Genomic DNA, 20744 nt, shown 5'->3' on the forward strand with positions numbered 1-20744 from the left:
TAAAAACGCTAACACTTTGAGAAGGATAAATACTGTATGGTAATGATTTTATTTTTAAAAATAATATTCTTGCTCTATAAAATAAAATGATAAAAATAATGGTAATAGAAAAACAAGATACCCTAATATATAAATATATACAGAATGGCAGCTTGCTATTTTCTGCTCGCTATTTTGAATGCCAGTTGACAATACAATGGAAGCTATTTTAGTGAGAACAATGTTTGTAAATTTCTATATTTCTTGAATAAAAACACTTATAGGTATAATATTCATACAAATAAAGTCATATACTAACCGAGATAAATGTATTTGTAGCAGCAACACTGTTTGGAAACCACACATTTTAAAAGCATGGCATTTTTAAAGCTTAATTTAATACAAGGAAAAGCAGAAAATGCTACATGTAAGAGCAAGATATACGGACAAAAAAAAAAAACAACCTCTCCAACGCACTATAGTGGTTAAGGTAACACATCGTACCCATGCACCCCATCTATTGTAAGCAGCCAAAAAGATTTTGAATGCTTGGATAGTGCAGTTTCCAGCCTCCATTTCCACCGGAGAGTCGGATGTTCCTAAGCAGAAACTTCCGTTCGCTCACCTGAGCTAACTCATACAACGCAAGTCTTAGCTCATTGGCTGAGAGCGTCAGCTGATCTCTGCTTAGGAACTGTTTGCTCTCTGGAGATGGTAGCGGCGATAGGGCACCACCAGCTGTAGTGGTTATGGTGCTTAGATTACTCCTTTAAACCTTATTTCACCTTGGAGGGAATCGACTCAAGATTGATCACAATTTTGGATAGACTGTAGGTAATGCTTCATATATGTACCAAGATCTATGCAGACATGATTTCTGTTAACAGTTAGCACTGCACACTCCTGTAAGCTTTTTCTAGCTCCAAGTGGAGCTCCTGAGCCAAATTCCCATCAGAGTAATTTTTATTGTATTTTTTTTTACTTGGAAGGCTAGTTGTAAGAATGTCCGTCTAATACATTTCATGACATTCAGCACATGCTAGGAGCTGGGGCTTTGTGGCTAGCATTGCAAATACTGAAGCAGATTTTACAGAGAAATATTCTGATGCCGAAATTCTCCAGGAAGAAAGGGAAATCCTTTGCCAGATCCATTCTGTTTTCCTAGACACATGAATATTGATTTGAAGCATTTGCAAAGGTTTGCCCTGCTCTATGAAGGAGCCAAATCCTGCAGGCAATAAATCAAGTCATTTATTGAGGTGACAATACAATTAATTAATTTGGCTCTTGCACTACAGAGTTAGAGACATTGAATGGTTACTCTTTGTGGACCAATAATTATTTCATCAATGACCAAAAAGATTCTTTATAAAAAATTATGGAATATCCCACTCAACAGGAGACTGTATAGACCCGACAATGCTGAATATTAGCTTAAAGGGCAACTCTCACCAGAAATGCATTTTTAATACTATAATTATCCTTGCAGCGTGTAATGAAAAGATATACTTAATTTAAGAAAAATGCCATATTTAAAAATACTGGAAAATCTGGCACCTACTTTCACAGAACACCAGATCCCTCTGCCTTATTCATACACCTTTGGTTGGACGGAGGTAGAATCTGACTGCAAGGCTCCTGCTTCACTCCCTGCACAGAGCGGTGATGTCCCCAGATAGACCCCCAGCGGCAATGTCACCGTTGGGGGTCTTCACAAAATTTGCAAAGTCGCCAGACAGTGACAGTGTCACTTTAATTATTGTTATTGTAACACTTTTTTAAAAAATTAGTGACACTTTATTCTTAATGGTATTTCATAAGATGTAATTTTAATGCAAAGAATATATAAGTCAAAATAGCAGAGCCAGAAAAATTAGGCCGAATGGACTACTTCGGTCTTATGTTTCCAAACAGTTAGCAATTCATATCAAGTCTGTACACAGTAGAGACCTCAGGAGGGGACATTTTCTTATGGAAACACTTCATATTGCCTAAAAGAAAGAAAATTAAAGACTATCAGGCTGTGATGCTAATCGTGGAACCTAAAAACTAAACTAAAAATACTATAAAAACGGCTTTGCTTTTCCTTCAAAATAAGAAAAAAAAAACATTATCAGTTATTTAAACATGCACAAAAATTTGAAGGGTCAGTCCAAGCAAAATAACGGCTATAACGTGCTGTAGTGGTTATGGTTCCAGGAGTGCCCTGCTGACTCCTGTCAAGGAGTTTAGATTGCTTTGACTCCTCACATTGGATCGGCCTTGCAATGCCTCCTTTTTGGTGGAAGCACTCAGCTTTGGGATAAGCCCGGCAGTGCAGGACCTAGCTTGTTGGCCGAGATTGATCAGCCAATGAGCTGGCCTTGCACTTGCAGAAATTCCTAAGCAGGAGCTTCCGGTTCTACTAAAGGTAGAGAGGAGGTAAGAAGTCAAACCATTACTAAACTGTTTTACTACTTACACTGGAAATCCGGGCACCATAACCAGGCTTTCCAACTGTCCCGATTTCAGTGGTGACCTGGTGACCTGCTTTTGGAAAGCCAGGGAACAAAGTTGGGACTGGACCAAAAAATACGGGACGCCGATGTTGGGGCTTATGCCATAACCACTACAGTGCATCATAATAGTTAAACTTTACTATATAGTCTGTAAATACGTCACCTTGTGTGTGGGAGGCTCGTCCCAACGACTACCGCAATTAACTGCTTGATTAATTAGCCTCTACAGACTGATTGAGGATTATCTGTGTAAGCAGGTGGTATGATCTCATTCAATGTGTAGAAAACTCCTACAAGATCCATACTAAAAATACATATTTTGATGAGGAGATCAGAGACAAATATATATATATTTTTTTATAATTTAACCTGCAGTATTTCAAACACAAGAGATATCATGAAATTATATCACAAATAAATAATGCAGAATACCACATGAATAATACTAACAATTTATTAAAATAACACACGGAAAGCTTTGTGTGTCTGAAGTCTGTCACATTTGTATCTAATGAAAACATATGCAAATAAATGAAATAGTGATTTTTACTTATTTTGTGCAATGGTACATTCAATTTTCACAAGTAGATTTCTGCCATATAGGGTATAATAAAAAATTCTGCAATTTTATCAAATTGGGGCAGTCAAACAGTCTTTTAATTAAACACAAACAAAACAAGTAATGGTTAATACAATGTCTGTAGAGATCCAAATTAGAGCACTCTGTTCTCATGGATTATGTGACAAAAGTTTCCTAGAATATGATTTACAACCTTATGTAACGTCTGCAGCTGGAATTGTAACCCTAAGTCTAATCCCCCGGTACGTATCGCAGACCAGTTTGCCTTTTTATTTAACGCTTTAACAATCTCTCTCACAGCAAATGCTTCGTTATATTACATATGTGCTTTCACTAAGACAACTTGACCGTCAACAGGCATGGCTACAAAAAAAACTTGGGTAATGGGTATAATTTTTTTTTTTTTAAAGTATGTGCCAATCATCAATATGCCAAATAGGTTTATTGGCCGTACCTAGTAGATTGGTTGCACTTCTCTACAAGCCTTGTGTCAATGTCAGAGAGCCATCCTATGTACAGCAGGTAAAGGCTGTCGCAAGAACTCCCCCAGAGCATTATGGGAGATCGCCTATGTCTTGTCTAGCATTGTATACGTCCCTGACAGCTATATGGTCATAATTCTGATTATCTGAGTATATTTACTATGTATTCCTCTCAATTCAGTTATTCCAAAAAAGTATTTTCACTGTAAAAGAAGTAAACAATGATTTCAGATTTTTTTTTCAAAGAAAAGGAAAAAAAAAGTGAAAAAAATATATTTTCCATATGATTACTATAAATAAATGGTTTTGATATTGCTTGTAATATAAATAGCAATTGTATACTGAATTTGATCCAATGATTACCTTTAACAACGAAGATCTTTGGTGATTTACGATTTATGAATAAATGCAATAATATTGTAACCGAAAATGTGAAATAATCATTAATTATATTGTAATCGAAGACGTACACAGGCTTTCTTGCTATCTTCATTTTTTTTGCTAAGCTCACTTTATGAAAATATGTACATTTTTGAAATTTTAATAAACAATTAAAATATATAATTATAAAAAAGCACAACTGTTTTTCTCATTATAGACCGCTATTAACTTAAATTAATTAATACTACAATGATTCAAACAGCCATTGAATTATCTATGTTGGATTATGGCATAAACAGACTGGGGGAAAATGTTGGTCATTTACAAAAATATATTTCGTTGCAAGATAATTTTTATGCTCATTCTAAAACTATTGTAAAAAAAAAAATACTTGATTTGATATGAGCTTGTATATAGTAAAATACATAAGTGCAAAAAAACAAAAAAAAGGAGTGATCTATGTATTAAAAACAAATAAATGTCAATATAATTATTGCAATACCAATACAAACATGTACAGATAACAAAGAAGTAAAATCACACCTGACCAGAAAAATATTTTTCCTACATATCAGCCGTTACGTGCAGTTCTGTTGGACCTATTCCATAGATTCTGTTAATTAACTCTCCTCGGCTAACTCACTCACCGAGAGGCTCATAATGGAGGCGACTGATAACTATTTGACAACTTACCTGGAATCCGTTGCGCACCAAACACTCCTGTAACCTTACCACTATAGTACGCTGTAATACTTATGGTTTTTGAATATTCATTTAAAGGAGGAGGACAAAGCAGCTACTCATGTGTATGACTTTTTAGATCAGTCTCAGAACATACGATACGCATTGAGAGAGGCTGACACACATACATAGTATCCCTTGCTGAATCCATACTTGGTTTGGACTAGTGTTTAGCTTAGAGGGGGTTCACTGCTTGGATGAACTTGTTTTTGCAAGATATTTATTATTCCAACATTCTGCTGGCCAGGACTTGTGAGCACTACATGAGCTACTGATGAGAAATAATTGATGGTGATTACTTATTTGATTTCACATCCAGGACTCATGAATTACACATTCTGATCCTGATCACAATACAATGGCGGTATGTGATCGATAGCATTTACTGAATTCTAATCAGTATGGCATGAATGCCAGCAACGCTATAACAAGCTAAGAAAAAAAATACAGAACAGTTTTCGGTTTGGCATCACGACAAGAGGAGATTTAGACCATTTTGTAAAAAAATAAAAAACAATAAAACCACACACTTTAGCTGTAATACTGGAATACAACTGATGGAGTCAACATGATTATTATTATTATTTATATAACGCCAGCAAATTCCATAGCGCTGTACAATGATAATAGAATACACAATAGCAAACATGGCTGCCAGTGAGTAAATTCATTAGAGAATCATTAAGTCCACGTGAAGAGCCTTTTCTTTCATGTTCTGAATCTTAATATAAAAAGGTATATTTCCCTTTACTCATCCCATGGGGGCACATAATGACTTTTAATTTGGTTTTTATACGTACTTATTGTATTATTATGGCTGTCAGGATGGTATAATCCTTAATTGAAATGTTGACCAATGCAACTGGAGAAAGATAAGTCCTGCGCTCACTCCCATCACTGGGCGGCAGCAATGACTACAGTATACATCAGCCCCAATATATAGTAAAAACCAAAGAAAAACAAGTTACCTGCGCTCTCTCCTTAATCCCTATGTATTTTTAAACAAATGTAGGTTTTATAGTTACCTCCAATGGCCATGAGAGGATAAGCCCACCTGCCAACGTCAAGGCAGACCCCCCTAGGTGGGTCCTAACTCTAACCATTCACCTTGCTTCCTTGAGCTTCAATGCAACTGGCACTGCCAATCAGAAAGCGAGAACTTGCATAGCAAAATAAAGCGGATTTGGGGAAATCCGGCTTAGCTGTTGGGGATTCCGGCTTGGCTGTAGACAATGTTTGCTGGCTGGCTATTGTAGCCCAATGTTTGCGAAGTGGTTTCACACTCACCATTATTTGATAAACCCTCAAGTACTAGAACAGTGTGGATGCACTAGGACGGATTAGAAATTAAAATGTGATCAACACACCCCTTAAAACTGTGATGCTATTTAAAAATGAGATCTAACTACAATTTAGAATCAACCTGGATTCACAATATGAGATACAGTTTATGTAAACAGTTAAACATATAGGTTAGAAAATAGATTTACTAAAGATTGGTAGCGTTAAAAAAAACATGGCTAAATCTATCAGTCTTTGTTGGTATTTCAGTTTTAAAGTAAATTTATAAAAAAATAAAACAAACCAATATAAATGTAATTTAATAAAAATGTGTTGATAACAGCCTCTGGTAAACAGACCCTTTGGGCTAGATTAAGCGAGGCATTCGGGGATGTTGACAATTATAAACGAATTACTTAAGTATTTTAAAAATGACAAACAATTGGTAGTTTGTTTTGCTAAAGAATACAATTTCTAGAAATTTATAAAAGCCAACAAAAAAGATATTATAAAATAGAATAACATTTGTAATCTCAGCCAAGGAGTATATAAAAAGAACAAAAGGGCTGAGACAGACTACAGGGAAGTAATAAATGATAACACTCACCTGACGCATTTCGCATGTAGTAGTGTTTAACTTATATAAGGGACTTAGTAGAAATTAAGAGTTTCATGACATAAGATCAACCTGAAACAGTAGACTATAATTCAATCACAGGGTTTTGAAATTCCTCATATTTGTGAAAGACATAGTCCCCCCACCCCCTGCACCGGCCTACTTAATTCTCTATTGAAAGAACATATTCAGGAAAACAAATATTCTCATCAATGAAAGCAGTTCTTAGTTTAATTCCCATCCACATGACACACATCCTATTTGAATATTTATTATATATATTCACTTTTCCTTCTTTTTTATTTTCCTTTGATTTGTTAAGTCATTGATTTTCTTATCTAATTTCCGATGTAAATGAGCTTTTTTGGTTGGATCCAAAGAGTGGTCTTTTTGTCCACTTCCTGCGTAAAGAACACCTTCTCTGCTAATCCTTGTTCGGGCATTGGCCTTCGCTCTCTCACCACATCCATGAACCTGGAAGACATTTTATAATCATTAGATAACAGAGTTAATAAAAGTTAACGCCTTGAGAACATAGGAGACACAATAAGTGGCTTCCATTGTATACATGGTACACAATTTTACTTCTGGCAATGTCTGAATTACTAATGGCATTTGTAGCCATCAAACCCATATGATTCAAGGTGTTAAGATTTGGATGACTGGTTTCGTCTATGAGAGACACAGCAACAAGCAATTTCTTTTAGACAAAATAATTTTTTCAAAGTATCATCTTTAAGTTGTGTAGCTCTGATTCAGCAACACTACGAATAAAGAATACAATGACACAAACAGAAAAGGGCTCACCTGCAGTGTCTAAAATGTGTACAGAAGCAACTTGCGAAATATGTCAAATATTGTGTTTGTTACAAACAAGGAAACAAAAAAAACCAACACATCTAGTTTACCTTAATTGTGTTTTTGATGAATTATTATAGCCAGCTCGTTTAGTTTTTCAGATTTCTGTTGTGAAATTCAGTTTCGATAAGAAAACCTTTCATTTGGAAATAATAATAATACATTTTTACTACTCATTACTGAAGTGACTCCAAATAACTGTACAACGCAACATGAAAATACCTCGCAAGCTAATATTGTCCAAGAAGTCACATGATAGATTTGCCAAGCTCAAGCAATTCATGGCTGGATAATCATCAATAATATCAGTTAATAAACATGTTGTTCGTATATCTCAGGCATACAGTTTAGAAGCTCTGCCAAAGGCTACGTAATTCTTAATATATGTACCATATCGTTTCTGGTGATTCTGTAACTTTATTTAGGGGGGAAAACTAAGAGGGAATGTAAACCTAATGAACAGTAAGTGTCACGTGGATATGTTCTAAGACGAGGACTCTAGGATACCAATAGCAGACAAGATAGAACAGATTATTACTGGGCCTTAGAGAAATCACAGTCAAATACACGCCTAGGTCAGGTTAATGGGAGACAGACTAATTGTGAAACTTGCCATAGGAAAATGGAATACCAGAAGAAAGTAAAACCTAGCAAGGTAAGGGAAACAGAAGTAATCAGAGCCAAGAACAAGCTTGGGTCAGTACTAGAGAAATCAGATAGGTACGAACTAAACAGGTACTAGGATTCCTCCATAGGGTCTCGGAACTCTTCCATGTTGAATTCATCCCGATCGGCATTACCTGCATGACTTCCGGGTTTCGATTAGTCTCCGCCCATGCGTCTGACGTCACAGTGAGAATCATGGAAGCGCCTCTAGCGGCTGTCAGTGAGACAGCCACTAGAGGCTGGATTAACCCTCAGTGAAACATAGCAGTTTCTCTGAAACTATGTTTTTAGCTGCAGGGTTAAAACTAGAGGGACCTGGCACCCAGACCCCTTCATTGAGCTGAAGTGGTCTGGGTGCCTATAGTGGTCCTTTAATTATTATTCTTTGAGTCAAATAACTACACCACTTCTCATACCAGGGCATATTTTTTTTTATCAAGTTTATTTCTTCAAGTTAAGACTGTTACTTTGTACTACAGGAATCACCTGCTCTGTCAACTTTATATTGAAGTTTAATGGACTATTCTACTTGTTGCTAATTAAGCATTCCTTATTTTCACTTGCAACCAATTACTATTTTTCTTGTGAAGTTATACTTAACCAAGATTCCCATTCTTCATGCATTATTATTTTAATACATTATTGCTGCAAGAGACTGCAAGGTTAAAGTTCTTTATTTAAATAAAATATATTTTATTAAAAGTGACAGTATCCAATTGGTTTTTTCACCTGCGGTTGAGTTCCAAATCATTTTCTCACGAGAGTATTACAGATAGAACACTGTAAATTGGGCCCCCAAAAAACTTAAATACAGTTAGGTGTGATTTGATTAGTCCACGTCACATCTGCGACCCCAAAATGTGCGTGAATGGGAATGCCGTATCGACACGAACTAATCCGTAAGATCCGTAAATTACACGGCGCCCCTTGTGCGTCTCTAAGAAGGCGCTCCTAATGTGAGCAGTGTTTATATATTGGCCCTTGCGTGGACATAGGATTGCCACGCCGACCACGTAAGTAATGCTAAAGTTAGTTGTATTGACAGCCCATCAGTTACACTTGGCACAGAAACACATATAGGAAATTCTGATTACTAGACATTACAAGTAGATTGCCAAGCAACAGAAATACAAAGGGCTAGACTTTAGGAGTTGAATTCTCTACCAAATTCAGGAGTTCTATAAAAACAGGGATCGCAAAATGTATCAACCACCTTAGTTTAACATAACTTGGTTTCACTTTATTCTTGTATTAAGCTCAATCTTTTTCAAGCTTTTTACGGACACCAGCTTTGTACCTGCCAGAGACCGTAATCTCGGAATATTCCCTTCCACTTTATTTGGATATGGACTGTCGAGCAGAAATCAGGATGGTTGGGAGGTGTACTCTGCCTCTGCAGTAAACTGTTCTTAAAATGTGCACCTAGCCACTCCAGACAGCATGGTCTTTAGAGTACCCCTTTCATTTAATCATCTCTATTAGCCTACAGTAGTGGTTCTGGTGTCAGGAGTGCCTTGTTCTGGTGCCCACCAAGGATGGGTAGTAATACTATTTCCAAATTATGACAAATCACCTGAGGATTACTGGTCTCTGGCCAGAAGCTCCTATTCTAAACTTTCATTAGCATCACTTAGCTAAGCCCCGATGTGTTGGGCCAGCTACGCCTACTGCTGGGCTTAGCTCAGTGCTATATCTTCCAGCAGCAGAAAGTCTTGGTGACTCAGTGGACCCCAGGAAAGTTGTCAAAAGGCTTGCACACAATTTGACTTCTTAATATGGGAGGGTGGCGTGGCACTACGAACACCATAACCACTACAGGGGGCTGTAGTATGTAAGTGCTTGGAGTGTTTCTTTAACCCCTTAGTGACCAGACCAGACTTAGTGCTGTGTTTACATTTCTGCGGTGTTTGTGTTTAGCTGTCATTTTCCTCTTACTCATTTACTGTACTCACACATATTATATACTGTTTTTCTCGCCATTAAATGGTCTATATATTGGTACCATTATTTTCATCATATCATATACTATAAAAAACGATATAACATATGATGAAAGAATTAAAAAAAAAAAAAAAAAAAAAACACACATTTTTTCTAATTTTGACCCCCAAAAATCTGTTACGCATCTACAACCGCCAAAAAACACCCATTCTAAATAGTTTCTAAATGTTGTCCTGAGTTTAGAGATACCCAAGGTTAACATGTTCTTAGCTTTTTTTTTTTGGAAACTTATAGAGCAATAAGTACAAGTAGCACTTTGCTATTTCCAAACCATTATTTTTTAAAAATTTACGAAAGTTACATTGTAACACTGATATCGGTCAGGAATCCCCGAATAACCCTTCACATGTATATCATTAAAAAAAAAAAAGACAACCTAAGGTATTAAATTTGGGGTATTTTGACTCTTTTCATGCAACCATTTTAACACCAATCTAAGCCAAATTATTTTATTTTTTTAAATAATTGGTGATTCTTTGACACACATAGCAATGTAAGAATACACGTACTGAGAACTTTAATTGTTAATGCCAAAGAACACCCCAATATGTGTTCAGCAACATCTCCCGAGTACAGTGATACCACCCATGTATAGATGTGTCGGGTTCTCTGGGGCTAAAAGAGGGTGCGCATTCCAGTTTTCCAACTTGGAATTTTCACAGCTGGTCATCATGCACCCATGTCCTATTTGGGACATTTTAACCCGGCCAATGTAATTTACCCCCATCAAACCATATATTTTTGAAAAGTAGACAACCCAGGGTATTTCAAATGGTGGTATTTTAACACTTTCCATGTACTAATTCTACCATCAGTCTTTGTCAAACTTTTGGGTAGTCATTTTTCTCTCACATTGTACTTTAGGCATGGATTCTCAGTTACTGTTATGTGTTACTGACAAAGAACACACCAATGTGTGTTCAGCAACATCTCTCGAGTACAACGGTGCCCCCAATGTACAGGTTTTATGGGTTTTTGCAAACGTACAGGGGTCAAATGTAGGGCTTTCCCCTTTTCCATGTTTGCAGATTGAAATTTGCCAGATTGGTTTGATGGACCTATGTTGCCTTTGAGAACGTATGGTAGCCCAGGAATGAAAAGTAACCCCATCATGGCATACAATTTGTAAACGTAGACAGCCCATGGTATTCAAAATGGGGCATGTCCAGTCTTTTTTAGTAGCCACTTGGTCACAAACACTGGTCAAAATTAGCATTTATATATTTTTTTGCAATTTTCACACAAACTGCCATTTCACCAATGATATCAGTATAATAAATTTTACTGATCTAAAACACTCATACTTGTGTATAGTAATGTCTCACGAGTACAACAGTACCCCACAAGTACAGGTTTTATGGTGATTTGGAAAGTTACAGGGTCAAACATAAGATTTGCCAATTTCTGTTTAAGTAAATTGCTATTTGCCAGATATGCTATGTTGCCGTTGAGACGGTATGGCAGCCCAGAATTTAAAATTAACCCCACCATGACATACCATTTTAAAAAGTAGACAAACACTTATTTCTTATATATGTATAATATATTATAAATAAAGCATTTTATAATATTATACATATATAATGCATATATGATTTCATTATTAGTGTATTTTGAGATATACGTGTCTATATCTGAAAGTACACTTATAATGAAATCATATATATGCATTATATATGTATGATATTATAAAATGCTTTATATATTTTATTTTATTTTTTACTTTTTAGCAGCCTGGGAGACTGCTTGACAGCTCAGACAAACTGCTGGCAGCTCCATAGACATCATGGTGATCACATGGCCCTGGAGGGCCGGGGTGGCCAGAGCTGCTGCAGGGGGACTGCTGGGGTCTCCTATTTGCCCTGGACGTACGATGGGATTACTGTGCTTGATTGGCCAGCAAACTCGCCTGACCTGGCATTGCCAACAGAAAGATGAGAGACATGAGACCGAACAATGCAGAAGAGCTGAGGGCAGCTATTGAAGCATCCTGGTTTTCCATAACACCTCAGCAGTGCCACAGGCTGATACCTTCCACGCCATGCCACATTGGGGCAGTACTTGCTGCAAAAGGGGCCCAAACCAAGTACTGAGTCCATATGCATGCTTATACTTTTCAGAGGTCCGATATTGTTCTATGTACACTCCTTGTTTTATTGATTGCATGTAATATTCTAATTTACTGAGATTGTGGATTTGGGGTTTTCATGAGCTGTAAGCCATAATCATCACACTTAGTTCAAGCCATGATTTGTCATATCTTGCTTTGCATGTAATGCGTCTATGTCATATATTAGTTTCCCCTTTTACGTTGCATTACTGAAATAAATTAACTTTTGCACGATATTCAAATTTTGCGAGTATCACCTGTATATATTTAACGTAAAAATGTATTTTAATATTAATATATATAATTAATAATAAAATACACTTTTAATAATGGTGTATATGTGTTTATGTGCATGTAAATATATGATCTAAGTACTTTATAAACTTTTATTTAACTTTTTTTCCAGGCACTAGGTGGCCTGCCTGAGAGCTCGGGCAGTGAGGGTCTCCCTGATTGCTCGGGCACTAGGTGGCCTGCCTGAGAGCTCGGGCAGTGGAGGTCTGCCTGATTGCTCGGGCACTAGGTGGCCTGCCTGAGAGCTCGGGCAGTGGAGGTCTGCCTGATTGCTCGGGCAGTGGGGGTCTCCCTGATTGCTCGGGCAGTGGGGGTCTCCCTGATTGCTCGGGCAGTGGGGGTCTCCCTGATTGCTCGGGCAGTGGGGGTCTCCCTGATTGCTCGGGCAGTGGGGGTCTCCCTGATTGCTCGGGCAGTGGGGGTCTCCCTGATTGCTCGGGCAGTGGGGGTCTCCCTGATTGCTCGGGCAGTGGTGGCCTCCCTGATTGCTCGGGCAGTGGAGGTCTGCCTGATTGCTCGGGCAGTGGAGGTCTGCCTGATTGCTCGGGCAGTGGAGGTCTGCCTGAGCTACCAGGCAGACCCCAGGATCGCGATCGCCAGCGATCAGGTAAGTGGCGATAATGATGTACCAGGTACGTCCGCGGTCATTAACGACAGTGTTTTGGCGGACGCACCTGGTACGTCATTGGTCGGAAAGGGGTTAAAACAGGGGTTGTACCTGCCACATGGGTAAGATAAATAGAAGCCTTTTTCCCTGTGCACATTCTAACAGTTGGCGATATGACACTTTTAATCCTTAAGGAGTCAAAGAGGGGATAAATGTAGTAAACCTATGTTGCTGTACCTAGAGCAGATGAAATGTCTGGTGCTACATACATACATGATAATACATTGATCATAACAAGCACCACAATCACAATATCTTACTGTTGGTGGTTAAGGTGCAAGGAAGCAAAGGGTGCAGTAGTCCATCAATTTTTTTGCCAAACAATATTTAAAGGATTGGATGAAAACTAGTTCCCTGGCACCCAACGTCAACACCCGTGAACCTCACATTCTCACTTTCCATCTGAAATTTTTGGCCAACAAACGGACAAAGTGAAGAGAAATGTTCTGTTCTGTGCAGTATGGAAACACAGGCAACGCTATGATTTCCGATTACCGACTTGCTGTAGTTACCATTTACAATGACCCGCTGCTTTAGAACGGCTTTGTGACTCCTCAGCCCGTTGGAAATCTCTCTGATAGCATCAAACAAATTGTTATTAAAAATGTAAAGCGATAAAGTGACAGAAACAAGAAACCGTAAACAGCCATAGACACAGCTCTGAAATATTCTAATATACATGCGCATGTGTCTAATCATTTAAAAAAACGATACTTTGCTATTAAAGAAATAGGTGAGGCAAAGAGGTCTTTTCTGATATTCTGTACGTCTGGGCAGCAGGCTCCAGTGCAAATACTGATCAGAGTATGTTAGATGATTTGCTAGCAGGCTATTCGCAGTACCGGATAGTGATATATGAAAACTCTGGTATGAAGACGTGCTCTGAACGGGAATGTGATGATCGCTTCATGTGATTGCAATAACAAAACAATTGAATGGGAAGCATGTCACTGAATCACAATTTGCCAATAAATCTTATCTTACAGTTATTACACAGAGGATAAATTCCATTTTAAATAGACATCACTTTTATTAGGAGATAACTTTGAAAGAAATTAATTTCCAATGTGTTTTACAAGAGGCGCCCATGAATTATTTGCACGAGAATGTAGTCAAGATTTATATAAAATGATTTTCTTATATAAAGGTAGGCAAGTCTCCAGTAGATAAAAGATTTAAATGAAAAGTAGTCTTTTACTCGGCCCTGGACAGATAATAATGAATACACTAAACCCTGAGTGCGTTGAAGTTCAACCACAAGTAGACAATATTATAGATAAATCAGACAATCGCCAGTTTGGGAAAACACTTTGTCATAGGCTACCGAAGGGTCAAGTCTATCTCATTGGATGCTTCACTCATCCCTGTGCATACTCTTGACCCCAAAACAAGGCTAACAAAACCCATAAAAAATGCTTATTTTAGTTATACAACTGAAATTATAGTTTATAGACAATAGAAATATTTTCAGGAAACGCCAAACACTGAACTATAAATGTAAAGCACTACTCAAAATAAACAAGCATGAGTTATATAGCAGTTAAACCCTGGAGATTTTTCGAGATGAAGTTATGATGAGGGTGGGAAGTCCAATCTTTGTGTACCATTAAGATACACTTTTAAGTGTCAGTCCAGGCCTTACATAAATAGATGCAGTGTGTAGGTCAGGTGATAGCCAGCATGTTTCTTTTTCTTTTTTAAATCATCTTTATTATTACTTTTTAATAAATTAGCTTTGTGCTCCATAAACCCACCAAGAAACTCTTATTGTCACTATTAGCCACGGCTGCTGGATCAAGCATAGCACTGGTATAGAAAGTTATGTGTGAAGGATTGAATTAAGTCCAGGCATTGTGAGATTTTACATCCAAAGCTGCAAAGACTGGGATATTTACAGCAATGTGTGAGCATCTATTTTAAGGTTTAATTTATTATTTTACCATATATTTCTTGTATGGCACATGCACTCATACACATATTTATCCCCACAACACATAAACCCCTAGCAATTGTTAAAAGAGGCTGACATAAAAAAGAACAGAAGGTATTGGATTATAAGCTTACTAGACGAAGGTCGTCGTTCCCAGGGGCGGGCTGGGCCGGGGGGCAGGGAGGCAATTGCCCCCCAGGCCGCCCGAAATTATTTTAGGACCGGCCGCGGCGGGCCGGCCCTTTAAATGCTGCAGCCGCCGAGCGCTCTGTAAAGAGCGCTCAGACGGCTGCAGCAGCTTCTCCCCTCCCTCCCCTCCCCTGTAGCGTGGCCGAGCCGGTCTCCAGTCCGCGGTCCCGGCCGGAGTGATGGGAAGGTGCACACTGAGTGTGCACTTTCTGTCAGTCCGGCCGGTTACAGGAAACAGAAACTCCTGTTCCGCGCGGAGTTTCTGTTTCCTGTAACTGGCCGGACTGACAGAAAGTGCACACTCAGTGTGCACCTTCCCATCACTCCGGCCGGGACCGGAAAGCAGCTCGGCCACGCTACAGGGGAGGGGGTAAGAAGAGGGGAGGGGGGAATAAGAAGAGGGGAGGGGGGAGTAAGAGGGGAGGGGGGGGAATAAGAAGAGGGGAGGGGGGGGAATAAGAAGAGGGGAGGGGGGAGTAAGAGGGGAGGGGGGGAATAAGAAGAGGGGAGGGGGGGAATAAGAAGAGGGGAGGGGGGAAATAAGAGGGGAGGGGGAAATAAGAAGAGGGGGGAATAAGAAGAGGGGAGGGGGGAGTAAGATGGGAGGGGGGAATAAGAAGAGGGGAGTGGGGGAATAAGAAGAGGGGAGGGGGGAGTAAGAAGAGGGGAGGGGGGAGTAAGAAGAGGGGAGGGGGGAGTAAGAAGAGGGGAGGCGGGGGAGTAAGAAGAGGGGAGGTGGGGGAATAAGAAGAGGGGGGAGTAAGAAGAGGGGAGGGGGGAGAGTAAGAAGAGGGGGAGAGTGAGGGGGGAGTAAGAGGGGAGGGGAGAGTGAGGGGAGGGGGGAGAGTAAGAGGAGGGGAGGGGGAGAGTAAGAAGAGGGGGAGAGGGAGGGGGAGTAAGGAGAGGGAGGGGAAGTAAGAAGAGGGGAGGGGGAGTAAGAAGAGCGGATGTGGGAGAGTAAGAGGGGAGGGGGGGAGTTAGAGGGGAGGTGGGGAGTAAGAAGAGGGGAGGGGGAGTAAGAAGAGGGGAGGGGGGAGTAAGAGGGATGGTGGGGGGATAAGAAGAGGGGGGAGTAAGAAGAGGGGAGGGGGGAGAGTAAGAAGAGGAGGAGAGTAAGGGGGAGTAAGAGGGGAGGGGGGAGTAAGAGGAGGGGAGGGGGAGAGTAAGAAGAGGGGGAGAGTGAGGGGGGAGTAAGAGGGGAGGGGGGAGAGTAAGAAGAGGGAGGGGGGAGTAAGGAGAGGGAGGGGGAGTAAGAAGAGGGGAGGGAGGAGTAAGAAGAGGGGGGAGTAAGAAGAGAGGGAGGGGGGAGTAAGAGGGGAAGGGGTAAGAAGAGAGGGAGGGGGGAGTAAGAAGAAGAGAGGGAGGGGGAGTAAGAAGAGAGGGAGGGGGAGTAGGGAGAGAGGGAGGGGGGAGTAAGAAGAAGAGAGGGAGGGGGAGGGGGGAGTAAGAAGGAGGGGAGATAAGAAAAAGAAGGGGGTGAGTAAGAAGAGGGGGGAGTAAGAAGAAGAGGGGGATGGGGAGTAAGAAGAAGAGGGGGAAGGGGAGTAAGAAGAGGGGGGAGTAAGAAGGAGGGGAGATAAGAAAAAAAGAGGGTGGAAGGGGAGGGGGAGTAAGAAGAGGGAGAGGGGGAATAAGAAGGAGGGGAGATAAGAAAAAGAGGGGGAGGGGGAGTAAGAAGAGGGAGAGGGGGAATAAGAAGGAGGGGAGATAAGAAGAAGAAGAAGGGGGAGTAAGAAGAAGAGGGGGGAGTAAGAAGAAGAAGGGGGAGTAAGAAGAAGAAGGGGGTGTAAGAAGAAGAAGGGGGAGTAAGAAGAAGGGGGGGTGTAAGAAGAAGAAGAGGGGGTAAGAAGAAGAAGGGGGAGTAAGAAGAAGTAGGAGGGTTAAGAAGCTCTAAGGGACAGAAGGGACAGCTCTATAGGACAGGGGGCAAGACAGGGAGCTCTTTCACACTATGCGCACACACACACACACACACACACAATGCATCCCTATACATATACAGAAACACACAATGCATCCCTATACATACACAGAAACACAACATGCTTCCCTTACACACAGAGAAACACACAATGCATCCATTACACACACACACACAATGCAACCCCCACACAAAGACAATGCATCCTTTGCACACATACACAGAAACAGACAATGCAAACACACACACACTGCTTTTCTTACATACACACAGAAACACAATGCATCTCTTACACTCAATGCACACACATACAGACACACACCTTGCATCCCTTATGCATACAAACACAGATTCACACAATGCATCCCTTACACACAACCAGAAACACATAATACATCCCTTATACACAGATACACACTGCTTCCACTACACACAAACACACTGCATCACCTGCACAAACTGGTATCCCTATAAACTACATACCATAAGCACACATATTAGATCCTCTACAATAACTCATAACACATCCCCTACACACTCCACTCCCTGTGAGCGAACTCATGGGTGGGTGGAACATATAAGTGGACTTATGAGTGGGCCTTATGGGCATACTCACCGTCAGGCCCTGGGGCCCAGACCTTGAGCTGTGTAAGAGGCCCCCAAAAAATGGAGCTGCTTCTAATTCTCCCAGAACATTGAATTTTGTGACCACAGTTGCAAACAGCCTCCAGAGATCCTGTTCTACACCAGACCAGTGGAGCCAAACTGCAGCTCATCATCATCCTCATCTAATTGTAAGTAGGCAATCTAGTATATTATTAGTGACAGTAATCTATAATTTACCTCACATTAAAGGGACACTATAGCTTAATGAAGTGGTTGTGGTGTCTATAGCTGGTCCCTGCAGGCTTTTTAATGTAAACACACACTGTGTGCAGCACTGGCGTTAGTTCATATGGCAGATCATATGGGTGGGGCATTGTGATGTCACATGGGGGGGGTGGCAAATTTATATTTTGTCTAGGGCGGCAAAAATCCTTGCACCGGCTCTGATCCTGGGCAGGTGCACCAGTCTACTGGTGACCCATAGGAGGGGATTTCACTGATTGCACTGCACTCTCCTCCTGCCCAGACCCGTCTTGACCGCAGTGCAAGTGCCCTCTGCCCTCTGCCCCTAATTTACAGTGGCTCACACTCACAACAAGCAGTGCCTGGAGCCCTTTGCAGAGACGGAAACAAAGAGGTTCTGCGGCAGCTGGCCGTCCTGCAAGCATTACATTAAACAGCTGTTCCCCATGCAGCCACAGGTGGCGTTGTGCTGGGAGACTGTGATTACTCTTCACTTCCTCCCAGCCTACAGAGCAGCGCATGGGGGAGAGAGAGGAGGAGGCATGATTTAATCTTACAATAAATCCTCTAAGCAAACCTTTATAAATTTGGGGGGATCAGCTCTGTTTCCACAGTTTATTGGCGTTTACTCTGATGTCTGTATTAATATTGAGGGATGTCTAAGTAGTAACGTCAGTGTGTGTCAGCAGGGCCAGCCGTTGGGGTGGGCAAGCTGTGCGGTCACGCAGGGTGCCATGACAACAGAGGCACCCGTGGCCAACACAGCTCACAAGTTGGGTACACCAGCATATTTAATTTAAACGATTCGCTGGTGGTCCACTGGTGCGCACCAGCAGTAGGTGCAGTCAGATCATATCCTCTCCCTCGTGGTTCCAGCGCTCAGTTAGTGAGTCAGAGCACAGGCTCAGAGATTCTCAGCCTGTGCTCTGACAACATTGAAAGTCAGAGCCGTGAAGGAGCGGGTATGGCAAAGAGCTACTGATTAGCATAACATCAATATCCGTTATAAAACCAGGAAAAGGTGGGCATGGATGGTGAACTGATTTGGTGGCGCAATGGGCCACTTGACTGGTTTTGCCCCCCAGGCCTAAGGCTGCCAGCCCTCCCCTGGTCGTTCCCCCCCTGTTCTGGTTTACCTAACTCTGTCATAAGTTGATTAGAATACTTTGTAACCCAAGACCCAGTTCTTTGCAATATGTTTGTGCTTTATAAATAAAATAATAATAAAGTTAATGAAATATTTTTAAAAGCTTATAGCGTTGTGCTGTAGGTTAAATAAAGGCGCTTTCCCTATATAATACCACGTAGAATACTGGGGACATTTCCCCGTACCAGCTTACCAACGTTGGTAGCCATGATGGCTTTATAGAAAGTATTACCTCTGGAATATGGTGGCTCAGGCAGTAGCGTTTATTGCAGTGTATACAGAGATCCCAGACTGTTATAACGCTTGCTTTGCATTTAGCAAATCCACACGTGTTGTCAGACTTCACCACAGCAGCAATTAATGCATCGAAATTGTCATCGGCACCAGTGACTGCGGCATTAGCGTCTGTTTTACCTGGAACCACAAAATATCTGCATTACAGCGAGTAAAACCATTTCTGTTTATGTGTGATGTACAAAGAAAGTGCAAATTGTTAAACTTGGGCAATACATGAGAAGTTCGGCCATGCCTTTCTAGGTAGTTAATATAATGCAGAGACAGATTTACCTCTGTGAACAGGTTTAGGCAAAATACGAAATAGAGAAAAAACAATTTAGGACAAGAAGGGGTTTGTCAGTGATAGCCAACATGTAGATCACCAGCTGCTACATAGCAAATTATATGCTGCTCAGCCAGACAGAGTGCATGGGGTTTATTCACTAAGCAGTTGATCTCAGTGACAGTAAAACCAAATGACAATCAGACCAACATATAAATCGCATTGGAGAAATTCTCCAACTCCGTTAATCACAGCTTGGCTATCTATATCAGTCTGGATTCTGCCCCTTACATGTCTATCTTGTAACATGGAATCCCATCACAGCTGGATAGCTCAATCCCAACGATCAGATCTACAAGCAATTTGGCTCATTTCAACTTGCAGACAATGAAACTGTTAATAGCTCCCAAATGAATCCTGTCCTGCAACTGTCACTTCAAAAACAAACAAAAGAAACACACAGTCTTCAGTGAATACTATTCTACCAATCTACAAATTTATACTATCCTTACCTTCTGTGTCACTATACCCCACTCCCTCTAACATGTAAACTCACTGAGCAGGGCCTCAATCCCTCTGTTACTGTGCCACTATACCCCACTCCCTCTAACATGTAAACTCACTGAGCATGGCCCCCAATCCCTCTGTTACTGTGTCACTATACCCCACTCCCTCTAACATGTAAACTCACTGAGCAGGGCCTCAATCCCTCTGTTACTGTGCCACTATACCCCACTCCCTCTAACATGTAAACTCACTGAGCATGGCCCCCAATCCCTCTGTTACTGTGCCACTATACCCCACTCCCTTTAGCATGTAAGATCATTGAGCAGGCCCTCAATCCCTCTGTTACTGTGTCACTATACCCCACTCCCTCTAACATGTAAACTCACTGAGCAGGACCCTCAATCCCTCTGTTACTGTGCCACTATACCCCACTCCCTCTAACATGTAAACTCACTGAGCAGGGCCTCAATCCCTCTGTTACTGTGCCA

At 40.9% G+C, this 20744-nt stretch overlaps 1 protein-coding gene across 1 annotated transcript in view; it reads right to left on the reverse strand.

The window, feature by feature from the left end:
- Window positions 1-6767: 6767 nt before the first annotated feature.
- Window positions 6768-20744, reverse strand: part of IGHMBP2 (immunoglobulin mu DNA binding protein 2) — a 57976-nt gene continuing 43999 nt past the window's right edge. The window contains exons 14-15 of the mRNA XM_063438127.1: window positions 19423-19604; window positions 6768-7032 (exon numbers count right to left, since the gene is read on the reverse strand). Of these exons, the coding sequence (XP_063294197.1) occupies window positions 6841-7032; window positions 19423-19604 (374 nt within the window). The 3' untranslated portion in view covers window positions 6768-6840. The remainder of the gene's footprint in view (window positions 7033-19422; window positions 19605-20744) is intronic.

This window comes from Pelobates fuscus, chromosome 12 (assembly GCF_036172605.1).
Source record: "Pelobates fuscus isolate aPelFus1 chromosome 12, aPelFus1.pri, whole genome shotgun sequence".
Classification (NCBI taxonomy): Eukaryota; Metazoa; Chordata; class Amphibia; order Anura; family Pelobatidae; genus Pelobates; species Pelobates fuscus.